Source organism: Prionailurus bengalensis, chromosome A3 (assembly GCF_016509475.1).
Source record: "Prionailurus bengalensis isolate Pbe53 chromosome A3, Fcat_Pben_1.1_paternal_pri, whole genome shotgun sequence".
NCBI lineage: Eukaryota > Metazoa > Chordata > Mammalia > Carnivora > Felidae > Prionailurus > Prionailurus bengalensis.
Window position 1 is genome coordinate 134,392,643 of NC_057354.1, and position 14,077 is coordinate 134,406,719.

General features: G+C 39.0%; 1 protein-coding gene across 20 annotated transcripts in view; it reads left to right on the forward strand.

The window, feature by feature from the left end:
* Positions 1–14,077, forward strand: part of KIDINS220 (kinase D interacting substrate 220) — a 100,435-nt gene that overhangs the window by 15,156 nt on the left and 71,202 nt on the right. For 11 of the 20 annotated variants that reach the window (XM_043604602.1, XM_043604604.1, XM_043604587.1 and 8 more), the window contains exons 4-9: positions 265–363; positions 5,297–5,395; positions 6,317–6,418; positions 8,897–8,995; positions 10,700–10,897; positions 13,160–13,258. In XM_043604602.1, coding sequence (XP_043460537.1) covers positions 265–363; positions 5,297–5,395; positions 6,317–6,418; positions 8,897–8,995; positions 10,700–10,897; positions 13,160–13,258 — 696 coding nt within the window. The remainder of the gene's footprint in view (positions 1–264; positions 364–5,296; positions 5,396–6,316; positions 6,419–8,896; positions 8,996–10,699; positions 10,898–13,159; positions 13,259–14,077) is intronic. The other 9 variants (XM_043604603.1, XM_043604605.1, XM_043604589.1 and 6 more) reach the window with 2 other exon arrangements.

Genomic DNA, 14,077 nt, shown 5'->3' on the forward strand with positions numbered 1-14,077 from the left:
CACGAAACCTCAGAGTGTGATTAGAAGGCCAGTGACAAGACCAAGCAGCTGTGAGAGCACTTGACACACTGCGGTCATGCAGGCAGACGGATAACTTCTTGACAGAGCTTATGCTGCGGTGTTGTTTTAGACTAGTTCACAGTGGGGTCACATCATGTCAATTTGGTATGATCATTTGGTATGTGAAGTCGAACTTATTTTTCCTCACTTTGGATTTTTGTTTTTTGGTTTTGAAATGGTAACGTTTGTGACTGTGTGTTCCAGGATAACTGGACAGCACTGATCTCGGCATCAAAGGAAGGGCACGTGCACATTGTGGAGGAACTGCTGAAATGTGGGGTCAACTTGGAGCACCGCGACATGGTATGTATGAGGGCTATGGTACGTTTCATTAGCCGGAGTCTTATTAACAGTAGTAGGTATGTCTGGGACCTTGGCTTCTCGTGCAGGAGGTGCTGTTATAATAACTTCTTAGGGTCTGGGGCTGGGCACTGAAATGAGTCTCAGGAATGTGTTAAAGCCCAGGTGATACAATGAACCTCTTTTAGAGTATTCTTAGTTATTGTTATTCTTGGTTTATTTCAGAGTTTAAAATTCTGAAATATTAAAAACAACTCATTGACTTTCAATGTAACAATGTTTTGAAACAAATGTGAAAGAATGGTTTCCTTTAAAGAGGAACTTCAAGAGGGACAGTATAGTCTTATAAATATTTTTAGTTCAAAGTGATAATTTCCAGAATAATATTTATAAATTTATTTTAAAAATGTAATTATGTTCGGCCATGCCATCTATACACATTACAAGTTTAACAAGATGTGATTCTTTATTATCTGAGCTCTTACTGGATCTTGGCATCTGCTTAAAGCATAAAGATGAAGAAAGAGATCATTTCTAGCCTATCTATCCTGCAAAATGTTAAGCCTTTTCCAAAGTTAGCTTTAGTAGTGGAAGAGAGGAAGGAATTGATCTGCCGTGGTGTCTAAAACATGCATTACTTTGCTGACAATGTGAAGTGCAGGTGGTCTGAGTTTTTAAGAAACCGCAGCATTCTGCTGTCTTACGCTTACTATGATAATTTACATGGTGTGTTTACTTCCATAAGCTTAGTTGTATTCTCACGCTTAATGAAGTGGGTGGGATACTTATTTTTATATAAAGATACAGAACCATTTTTATCCTGCTTATTTCTGAAAAGGAGTTGAAGTATATTGCTCTAAAAGTTTAGGGAGAGGGGGGCGCCTGGGCGGCTCAGTCGGTTGGGCGGCCGACTTCGGCTCAGGTCATGATCTCGCGGTCCGTGAGTTTGAGCCCCGCGTCGGGCTCTGGGCTGACAGCTCGGAGCCTGGAGCCTGCTTCGGAGTCTGTGTCTCCCTCTCTCTCTGCCCCTCCCCCGTTCATGCTCTGTCTCTCTCTGTCTCAAAAATAAATCAACGTTAAAAAAAATAATTTTAAAGTTTAGGGAGAGAATTCCATGATGTCACTAACCCAGGCAGAGAATGGGTATGGCAGGCAGGAATAAAGTGTGGTCTTCTCATCTGACTGACAGATAAAGTAGAAGGGAAACTCATGGAGTTTCCTAGTTCTCAATATCTTGTTAAAGGCACCAAACCTGTTTATCACATGGATTAATATTAGGTTCCCATTCTGTGCCTGGTCCCTTTATACGCGTTAGCTTCTCTGTGGTGAGTTGACTTCTCAGAACAATCCCATGGGCTGGGAATTCCTTTTGTTCTCAATGGATATAGTTCAGGAAATTGAAACTGGAAGAAGTGCCCTGTGCCCAAAGAAGTCAGGCCGAGGTTTGAACCCAGGTCTGCCTTACTCCAAAGGCTTGCTCCTCTATCGCTGCTCCCGTGTTTATTAGCAGGGAGTGAGGAACTATAGAGTACGCGTTATTGAATGTGTCAAACTTAGCAAGATTGCACAAAACTATCTTAAGCTTTTTTAGTTCTCCATATTTTTTATTTCCCCTAAGTAATCACCACAACTTGTTTTAACATATCTAAAGGGTCTTTGCGTTTGGCTTTCAAATGCCAAAAGTTGGGAAAACTGAGGACCGAGTCTCCCTGAGTAGTTAGTATCGAGGGACCGAAACGTGACAGGATCGGGTGGGTGGCAGTAGCTGAGGCATGAGGGAAGGCAGAGTCCTTGGGACTTGTGTAAGGAGAGGAGGGCGACCGCCAGGCGCTGCTGGGGTTCAGGAAGAACTCCGGGGTGTAACATCTGGGAAGCTAGTGAGGGTTTTTCCTTGAGAGGACCTTTGTGGGCCCTGAACTACAGCTACTGCTGTAGGTATTCGGTTCTGATCTTTTCATTTGCAAATTTGGGTATGGTTCTCTCAGGATTAAATGTTAATCTCCTAGATGCTTGCATAGGGTGACATTATACAAATTAAAATGAGAGCATGATGTTCAAACAGTTCTGGGAAGGCATTTTAAAGATTGAAATATTGGTATATGTGAAACTTGACTAAATATTCAGCTCTATAATTTGAGCTAAATTGTCAGCCTTTCCTTGTCTTTTATGACCTTGACACTTTGGAAGATCACTCCTGTGGCATCTTTAGAATCTCTCTCAATTTAGATTTGTCTGATGCTCCTCATGATTAGGTTGAGATTACACTTTGCTGGGGAAGGATACCATAGAGACGATGTTCCCTTCTCCGCGCATCTAGGTACATGCTAGCAGAGTTTGTCACTGGTGAAGTTGACCTTGGTCTCTAGGTTAAGGTAGTGTCTGCCAGATTTCTTCATTGTAAGGTTACTATTTTCCCCTTTGTAATTGCTAAATATGTCGGAGAAGATACTGCTTTTGATTAAACTTCCACTCATTTGTTTTAACATCTATCAGTATGTCTTGCATGCAGCAGTTATTAATGTGGTGTTTTGATGGTGATTTTCCTACTCCCCTCGTTCTCTGTACGTTGATCAATTGGAGTTCTTCCGTAAGGAAGAGTTGTTTCTCTCCCCTGCACACGCCGCCCCCCCACCCCCCACGTATCTGTATGTAGTTACCTATCTGTGGATATATATGGTCTGATGAATATTTATTTATTTATTTATTTTTAAGTGTTTATTTATTTTGAAAGAGAGAGAGCGCAAGCTGGGGAGGAGACGAGAGAGAGAATCCCAAGGGGGCTCGAACCCACAGACTGAGATCGTGAGCTGAGCTGAAATCCAGAGCTGGACGCGCCTAACCGACCGAGCAACCCAGGCGCCCCTGATGAATATTTATTTTGTTCTCCGGTTTATAATTCGGTTCTGTGCCTGTTTTCCTGGTCAGGTGGTTCCAACTTTGGCCATGGAAGCTTCTATACCCTTTTAACGTGCTGTCGTTATTTTCCGGCATCACAAGATGCTTCAGGCTCAGGTTCATCTTGTATTTTTCCTGGCTTATTTTCCTGATTATTAGCCCTGGAATCAATCAGTTTTCCATGGAAGCCTGTTTTCTTTTATTGGAAAATGGTATTGAGGAACCAATATCTTGGTGTTAGGTATGCTTGTTATTACTGGGGTGTCACTGCTTATAGTCCTTCTCAATGGATAGACATAGAAGATAGATGTCTTTATGCTAATTCTTGCATATACATGCATCTATTTCTATATCTATTTGGGTGTGGGGGGAGGGGATGTATCTTTTTTTTAAAGAGACCAGGTTAATACTGCCAACCAAATTCATTATAGACTTTTCCCTTTCCTTAATTTGTAACCCTTCTCTGATAATGAGAAATCTGGCCCTATTATCTGCACAATGTATTCACTTATTTGTTCAACTCTAGGATACAAATTAAAGTAGCTACAGAATTTCTAATCGATACTCTGAGAGAAAGAGGTTTGCCTACTTAGTACAGTGTCTGTGCATAGTTCTTTCTGTTTTTAACATTACAGTATTCAGTCAAAACATTGCTTTCCAAAGTTACCTACGGTTAGCTTCTAAGTAGTTATGTGATTATGTGATTCATTTGTAATACAGTTAGATTCATTTGGCCCAGTCTGTATTCTATTTTTTCTCTCCACGTTCTGGTTGATTTTTGAAAAATTTGCATACAGTACAATTCCCTCTTGTGCTGTACAGTTCTACGGGTCTGGACAAGTGCATCATGTGTACGTCTACCGCCACATTTTAAACAGAGCCGTTTCACCGCTAACAGTACCCCCATGCTGCCCCTTTATAATTCCCCTCCACCCCCTCCTCAGCCCCTGGCCACTGCTGATCTGTTTTCCCTTTCTACAATTGTGCCTTTTCTAGATTAGGGCAAGTATTTTTTTTAATCTCCTTTTTAGTGATGATGAAAGAGAATCAGAGAAGGATTAAGTGATTTATATTCTCAAAACCAAATGTGGATTTAAATGCCGGTTCAAAGACAAAACGTTCATTTCTTAGTATAATTTGATTACATTGGTCTCTTTTACTGAATTGTGTTCTAGCTGAAGAGAAAATTGCTTAAAATAAAAAACAGTAGAAAAGAAAATTGCTCCTGTAGTTTAGAAAATAGAAAGTTATCATGCTGGTAATTCATACTTGATGACTTCGCCCCTGGATATCATGATCTACAGATCATTACCTTAGCATCCTGTCTTTTTTAGGAAGAGGTGCCGTAATGATCTGGGATTTATAGGTTGTGTTTATTGTTAAGTTTTTATTTATTTATTTATTCTGAAAGAGAGAGAGAGAGAGAGAGAGAGAGTGTGTGCATGCACACGAGCAGAGGAGGAACAGAGAGAGAAGGAGAGAGAGAATTCCAAGCAGGATCCACACTGTCAGCATAGAGTCTGATGTGGGGCTCGATTTCATGAACCATGAGATCATGACCTGAGCTGAAATCAAGAGTCAGACACTCAACTGACTGAGCCACCCAGGCGCCCCTATAGTATGTGTTTAAATGCAGGAGCCAAATATGATTGCTGGAATTCCTCTCTAGAAAAACTCTAGGCTCCTACAAGGAGAATATATAGGGACATATAAAATGTTCTGAAGAAAAATTTTTAAGGAGCCAAAACAAAACTTGGAAATGTGAAAGAATTCAACATGAATATTCTCTATTTCAGTTTCCATGATAGAGTCAAAAATTGGAGTAATAATTTCTGGAATTAATAGATTTGACTTATTTCTGATACTATTGTATATTTCTCTGGGGAGCTTGGGAGTTTCAAACTACATAGTAGTGCCTTCGTAAAACAATGGTTTTAGAGAAAAATATTCAAAGGAGGCACTTCATTAATGCCATTTTTGTGCTTGGAAGTGATCACGAAAGTTTTCTTTCCACCCGCTTCCCCCCCCTTTTTTTCCTTAGGGAGGATGGACCGCTCTCATGTGGGCATGTTACAAAGGCCGCACCGAAGTGGTCGACCTGCTGCTTTCTCATGGCGCCAATCCGAGCGTCACTGGTTTGGTGAGCATTAGCAAAAACGTCACCGTGACACAAGTGGGAAGTTCTCTTAGGGAACACTTAAGACTGATTACGTTTTAGACTTCATATTCGATGGAAATGATCTGGATCTTACTAAAGATAATAATGCAGGATGTGATTTCAAAGCACAATGAGAATTTTTTTCTCAAGCTAAGCTTGACTCTCAGTTCTTATCAACAAAAAGGCAACTCTTAGAGCTTAAATGTTAATTTAGGATTTCAAAATCTTTAAGTCATATTACCTGTTTTCTGTGGGTATGCATTCTTAATCTAAACTTATTTAAAGGAAAGGGGTGTTTGTGTGTGTGTGTGTGTGTGTGTGTGTGTATAAATCTATCTATCTCCATACCATTTTTCTATACATTTCTTTAAATGGTAATACATGCATCGCTACTCTACTTGAGACTGGGTCTCAGACTGCAGATTGAGAAATTGTCTATATTTTGTACTATATACATGTATGTCACATCATGTACTCTTTAACTATCTTGTGATTTTGTCAATTATACCTGAATAAAGCTGAAAAAAAGAGAAACTTATTCAAGTTAATGGAAGGATTGTACAAGAATAGTTTCACATCTCTCTTCCTAGTCTTGCCTGTTGGCTAGAAATCACATTAAATGTATTAATCTGTAAAAATAAATATGTTCATAATATGTATGTATTTAAGGTTGAGTGCATTTTATTTGATGATTATGTTTTATGACTGTTTTTTAAGTAGAGAATGATCTGTAACTTGATTTTTTTAAATTATTACTTTGTATCACTCCCTTGTTATTTACTTTTCTTAGCAAACGTGTGTTGTAAATATCCACCTAAAAGATTTTTCTTTCCCCCCTCCCTTGCCCGCTCCCTCCTCATCTTTCTTCCTGTCTACTTACATCCCCACCTACCTGTCTCCCAGCAGTACAGTGTTTACCCCATTATTTGGGCAGCAGGGAGAGGCCATGCGGATATAGTGCATCTTTTACTGCAAAATGGCGCTAAAGTCAACTGCTCGGATAAGGTAGGTCAGCAAGACCTTTCCAGGTTCCGGTCCGCGTTATGTCCGCGCAGCATGTCTGAGTATAGGTTTCTTTATATGATCGCATGAGATTGCGCTGATGAATCTTCTCATTGTGTTTATGAATGTGTTTTATATAGTTAGGTATGTCACAGGCAGATCCCTTGTAACTACTACCTTCTGAGTGTCCCTCCGTTGATTTTTTTTACATCACATTCATCATTCTCTGGAAAATAGATAGGGATGATTCCCTGTTTTCATTATTTGAAATTTTCTATTGTGACTTCAGTTCTGTCTGCTTTCTGGATTGTTGCCAGAGTGGTTTTTCTAAAAGTCAGGTTTAGTTTTCTCTCTCTCTCTCTCATGCTTAAAATGCTGAAGACACCGATCCCTGGTGTGATGTGGAAGATAGGCCTTGTCCTCTCTCTGCCTTCTGAGCCCTATAGCTGCCTTGCCTGCACGTGGCCAAAGGATGTGGGTGCCTCAGTTCGTGTGTTCTTGGTCCTTCCATGCCTTTGCATGTGCCCTTTGAGCATGGGGAGCCCTCTCCTCCTGTGCTTTACTTTCTGTTCATCCTTCACATCTGCTCATTTGCCATCCACTTCAGAAAGCTTCCCAGAATTTTGTTGTGTTCATTTTTTAAATCCTTAATCGTCATCGCAAACATTTAACAAGTATTTATTTAATTAGAACTTGATACATTGTGGCTAACCGTATTCTTTTCAAATTAATAACAGTTCAGTGAAATACAGGAAAATAGTATTAATCAGACATTTTTGATAATTGGAATCCATTTTGAGCATAAATTTAAGTCAGATAGTATTGCTTAACCTCAGGGGAATGTCAGAAATTGTCCTTTTCTTAATCTGGATGGTACTTGTTTGGGTGCACACGTATGTAAAAAAAAATCGTCAGGTAGTACAATTTAAGATTGATGTATTTTATACACTGTACTTTATGCAGGTTGTGCTCATTTTTTAAAAAGTATTATCTAAAATTATAGCTTAACAAGGACCGTAAAGAGACTATGGCAAATACTTACAATATGGCACTTAAAAATCTTGTATTTGGGGTGTGCCTGGGTGGCTCATTCGGTTAAGCATCCAACTTCGTCTTGGGGCATGATCTCATGGTTTGTGGGTTCGAGCCCTGTGTTGGGCTCTGTACTGACAGCTCAGAGCCTGGAGTCTGCTTTGGATTCTGTGCCTCTCCTCTCTCTGCCCCTTACCCTGCTTGTGTGCTTATTTATTTTTGAGAGACAGAACATGAAGCGGGGGAGGGACAGAGAGAGAGAGGGAGACAGAATCGGAAGCAGGCTCCAGGCTCTGAGCTGTCGGCACAGAGCCTGACATGGGGCTCAAACCCACAAACTGCGAGATCGTGACCTGAGCCGAAGTTGGACACTCAACCGATTGAGCCACCCAGGCGCCCCTATTGATGTTTTCTGATTGACACTTTAATGTGATGGTGAAAGCTTTAATTTCTCCTTCTGACCTATTGAAAAATGCTTTATGGGACCTGGCATTCAAAGACCCTCCAAAATTAGGTATTATGCTATCTAGTCTGTCAGTCTAACATTTTGAGAAAATGTTTAGTACCTACTGTGTGCAGTGCCCCATATATGTACTAAACACAGAAAATATAAAAACAAAGTTCCTCAGTCATATTTGCTACATTTCAAGTGCTCAATAGCCGTATGAGACTAGTGGCTACTGTATTGGCCAGTGCAGAATTATAGAGCATTTCCATCAGCACAGAAAGTTTTGGACAGAGCTGTTATAGAAAGCAGGCGTTTATTACATGTTTATTTTAATCTCTGGTCTCATGTAGTTAAAGATCACTGTGGATATTCATGTGTCTCTTGATTGGCAGGCTCCCCAAAGATACAGCATTGTTTTTATGCAGAAGGTGCTTTTAATACGTGCAGTTTCTAGGCTAGAGTTTATTTTATCAAGTTCAGAGGCTGATTTGGGATTGGTGGCTTAGAGCACGGACTGAAGCCAAGCTTGTTTGGGTCCTGCGTCTTACTGTACCTCTTAGTAGCTTTGTGACTTTAAGCCAAAACTTCTCTGGGCCTCAGAAGTACTTAGAATCGTTTGTCATTTGGTTGTTACTATTTTTGCCCGTAGTCATACTGTTGAACTTTAAATTGTATTTCACAAGATACAGGAAGCACTGAAAGCTTGTTGAAAATTAGACGCTGTATGACATTATGGTGGAAAAATTGTCACTAATTATGAAAGTTAAAGTTGGGTAAAAGAAATTTCATACAGTGGTTAATCATCTCTTCAGGAGAGAGAAAGTGGGAAAAATAAGATTTATCTAGGATTAAAATTATAATTTCTATAAACAGTAATTTAAGAATACTCAAAGTATGATTTGTATCAAAATTCATGTTGAGAATTTGTCTCTTTTACTACAGATCTGATAATAATTTTAAATTTATTATTATTATTATTATTATTATTATTATTATTTTAGTATGGAACTACTCCTCTGGTTTGGGCTGCACGGAAGGGTCATTTAGAATGTGTAAAACATTTATTGGCCATGGGAGCTGATGTTGATCAAGAAGGAGCTGTAAGTATCTTTTCTGTTTAGTCCCTCGTGTGTGTTTTTAGTTTGAAGGGAGAGAATATTTTTTCTAAGTATATGCCTAGAAAATTTTCCCTACAGTTCTTAAATAATAGGTAGACAAACAAGCATTTTTTTTCTATTATCCTGACAAATATATTGTAGATATGATATGTTATAGATATATGCCCTTAAGGAACCATTGCTAATGCATGTAAATTTTGGGAGGCTAAACCTCTAAAGAACATCTTTCAGTAATCTTACTCTTGATTGAATTCATATTGAAATACTCTTTAAGTCAAATAGTTTGAAATACTATTAATTGTGGAAAAAAGTTATGTTCTGTTAAAATACCTTTTCCTTAAAAATTTAAAATAATATTGTAAGTTTTTGGATAATTTTGAGCTGTGGCTTGTTTTCCTTCTCCAGTAGATTTAAAAATGTCAGAAATTGGTGGTCAAAACCTAGAACGCCTAAAAGCTGGTTCAATACATTATTCCGACTAGCAGGTATTAATTCCTTACTGAGCACCTGCTGTGCATGCAGCCCTGTGCCAAATGTGCTGGAGATACTGGAGAGGCCTGACAAATTTCTTTTCCCTTGAAAATTTTGAGAATATAGTTAAAGGAAATTATATTTATGCGTAAGAAATGATTAATACAGACTATTATTTGCAAAATGAAGTATTATGTGAGATGGATCATGGAGTATTCTGAGGAGACATACCACCAAATCTCTGGCTGCAGTGTAACAAAGGTGAACTCTGTATCACACTTGGCTTCTTGACATGATACCAGCCGGTTGCTCCTATTTTCCATATTGGCAGATGCTACTACTCGCTGATCTTTTTAGTGCCGTGTCAAGAAAGAGTGTGATTCTTACATGAAATTCATACCTTTCAGTCTCCTTTTTTCTGCACAGTTTATCAAGTGGAAGAGTGGCTATTTCTATGATTTTTGACTTAAAGAATTTTAAAAGGCTATTCTATTTTAATATGTGAAAGAACTATGACTTAGTTTTAGGGGCTGGTCTAATAACTGAAATATTTCTATAAGGAAATTACATGACGTCTCAATATAGATCAATTTCTCAAGAAACGATTTTAATACTTTTGGTAACGGGTCAGTTTCTTCCATCAGGTGATTTATTGTTATAAACTATCCGTGCAGCTTTTAAAAGAACCACTAAAAATAAGACCATTTTTGAAAAATGTGGTTTCTAGGTCACTGTGAAAGGAGAATGTATTACACTTTATTGAAGTATCCTGTAGCTATCAGTTTGTTGTTTTCAATGAATTTCACTTCAGTTTTTCGTATAGGTTTTATTATAAACAATTCTTTGAAGCCCAGTTAACCTTATTTTGGATTATTCAATTTAGAATGTGCTTAATTTTGAATCATCCCATCTCATCTCATTATATAGTGAGAGGGTCTGTTCATTGTCAGCAAATCCAATGTCAGATTATCATTTGAAGAATTGAATGTCATAACAGTCCTCTTGACTCAAGAGGATTAATGTATCTTCAAAAACAGAAAATATGCTTCCTGACCAATTTTGGTATGTGATTGGTTATTTATATTGGCATTTTATTATCAGAAATAACTGTTAATGATAGACTATCTTTTTGAAAATACCCATTTTATGATTATTGCATAAGTCATGTTTTCTAGAGTGTGCTGATTTCTTGGGCTTGTTTTTATTTTGTTTTAGAATTCAATGACTGCACTGATTGTGGCAGTAAAAGGAGGCTACACTCAGTCAGTGAAGGAGATTTTGAAAAGAAACCCAAATGTAAATTTAACAGATAAGGATGGAAATACAGCTTTGATGATTGCATCAAAGGAGGGTCATACGGAGATTGTACAGGATCTGCTCGATGCTGGAACATACGTGAACATACCTGATAGGGTAGGTTACCTATTTCAGATTGGTCGTCTGGTGGTAACATGATGGAAGATTACCTTAGCTTCTCACACCTTTCAGGATTCTTCATGTATGTCATGCATTTGTTTTAAGATAAATTCTATTTCTGCCTTTAGAACTGAGGACTTAACAACTGTTCAATCTTTGTGGAAGGTGTTCTTTTTGATCTTTGTCAAATAATATTGTTACTGAAAGTATCACATGTACGGTAACTGTCCTTGATGTATATTACTGTCGTGTTGTTCGTGGCTGGTGTTACTCACTTCCCCAAGTTTTCAGGTACCACCTTTACCCTTAGAATTTTCAAAATTGTACTCTTGTTCTACCCTCTTCTCAGAACCCTACACTTGTATATCCAACTCTGCTTGAACTCTGCTTGAATGTCTGCTGGGCTTTTAAGACTTATGGCAAAGCAGATGACTTGTTTGGTTCATCCCAAGCCTGCTTTTCCTCCTGCCTCCGGCTCAGGAAATGGTGTCCCCATTCCCCCCCACCGTTGTTAAAGCCCCAAGTTCTCCACAGTAGCCTTGGCTTCTCTTCCTCACCTACCACATCCAATTCTTCAGCGAGTCCCCTCGCTTCTACCTCCAGAGCGCATCCTGTACGCGTCTGCTTCCTTTCATTTCCCCTAGTACCTCCCGAGTCTCAGCCACCGTCTTCCCCTGTTACAGCAACAGCACCTTAACCGGGTTCTCTTTTGTCTCCAATGCAATCTCCGTGCTGTGCTCAGAGTGACCTCTAAAGCAACAAATCTCATGTGTACTCCTTTATTTAAAGCCATCCACGGCTTCTCTTGCACTTAGGATAAACGTTACTTCTTTGGTTTGTGAACACCATAAGGCATTGTCCTTGCCTGACTCTCTGCCCTCGTTTCTCAACACTTTAGCCCTGTTTTAATAGGTTGCGGGCATATTGACGTTCTTCCCTTTCTTGAACACGCGACCTTGTTGTTGCTCTGGGACCTCTGCATCAGCTGTGCTCTGTTGGGAATGCCGATCATCATGATCACTGTGTAGCTGTCTCCTCCTTGTCATTCCGACCTCAGCTTAACTATGAGTTCCTCAGAAAGATCTTCTCCAGTGACCCAGTCCAAAGTAGCTGTCCAGTCACTTTCTATCATATCACTGTTATTTTAATTTATTTGCATTGCATTTGTCTGATTGTTCGTGTGTCTTGTCTGTTGTCTGTTTGTCTCCTCTAGCCTGTCGGTTCTTCTAGAGCTGGGACCTTGTTTGTCTTGTTTCCCAGTACCTAGAACAGTACATGGCACACAGTAAGCAATGAAATATTTACAACGTTTTATTAATTTACTAGTCTGGAACCGTATTAATGCTAACATTCTCACCTAAAGTTGGTTTGCCTTGGGTTTGTTTCTGCTTTTAATGTTGTAAAGATACTACTACACAGGGCGCTAAAGTCGGTAATCCTCAAGGACCTGCATCTTGATTTATAGCCCATTGAGGCCCACTAAGGATTGAGATGAGCCACAGCCCATAGACTCACCCAACTCAAATCCCTGCAACTGATACGTAATTTAGAGTAAAAAAAAAAAAAAAAAATTCTGCCCATTGCCAAAATAGCCATTTTACATTTGAAGTAGTAGAAGGCATAATTAATACTGATCGTTGCCTGGTGAATACAATTTCAGGGCAAAGAGATGTCTTTATGAGGTAATGAACCTCACCTAAGCCTCATCATGGGGAATGAGCCAGTCTTAGGCACTGTTAGCCTGTAATGCCAAATTGCCTAGAATGTAGATACTGGTCTGGGAACCGGCCTCTCCCTTAATTAAATGTGGTCGGTTATGGACCCACCGATGTCCCTCGCCCTACGAATCCCTTTTTTACAACCCATGACTTTTGTCACATAGAATTACTCCAACAATTCTGTATTATGTCATTTCTAAGTGTTCATTCGGTTCGTTGACAGCTATGGTGTCATTTTATTTAATTTACACTTAGAATGGGAGGTCTTCTTTAAAGAGAATGGCTTATCGTTCTGGGTGACTTGTCTTTCTCAACTTTTGTCCTGGAATTTCAGAGTCCTCATTTTGAGGTATAACCTTCTCTTGCTCTCAGGGCCCTTAATGTTAGGTGTTAATATTAGTTAACTAAAATTTTTCTCTTGAGTTACTCTTTTATCCAAGAAATTTTCAGAGCAATATCTGTTAGTATGCGATGAACCTTAACTTCAAAGCAGTGTTTATTTGTTCTTGTCAGTTTGCCTTTTTTTTTTTTGTCTTTTCAGAGTGGAGATACCGTGTTGATTGGTGCTGTCAGAGGTGGTCATGTAGAAATCGTTCGAGCACTTCTCCAGAAATATGCTGATATAGACATTAGAGGACAGGTGTGTGTGTGTGTGTGTGTTATCTCTGCTGCTACCTCTGAGCATAATTAGTTGTACGTGTCGACTGATCCTAATGTCATTCTTCTAATTTTTCTATGAAGATAAACATCTAGATCCTACGATATTTAATGGATGCCTATATTAAGTTTCACTGCCATTCTTACAGAATTTCTCCATTAACGTCATATTAGATGACATTAGAGCATGTTAGAAGCTCATATTTTTCAAACACGCCTCTTTTATTAATGTGTAAATATATTCAATCCTGAAATTAGTAGTTTACGAGACAGTTGCTGGTACTTTGAATGCATGTAATTTATTTATTCTGTTTAGTACTTTCCCTCTGTTCTGCCTTTTCCCTCCATATGTTGTTCTTCTATTTTTGCTGTTTCTCTTCTCCTTCCCTGTTCTGTTTGCCTTTCCTAGGACCACTTGATAGTGCCTGTGGACTTTGCTTAAGCCATAGCTCACAGAGCTACAAATTACAAATTACTAATGCTAGGTAAAAGCTCCCCTAAAGTTGTGAATTTAGCCAATATTTTAAGAGATTTAGGTTAAAAAAATCTGTACTTAACCCATTTTGTTGTTGGACAGTCTACACTTCTGCTCAGTTTTTCCTTGTATCCAAATCCATTAAAAAAAATGCTTATTTATTTACTTATTTTGAGAGAGAAAGAGGGAGGGAGGGAGGGAGGGAGGGAGAGAGAGAGAGAGAGAGAGGATCCCAAGCAGGCTCCACACTGTCAACGCAGAGCCTGACTTGGAGCTTGATCTCTTAAACCGTGAGATCATGATCTGAGCCGAAGTCAAGAGTCTGAC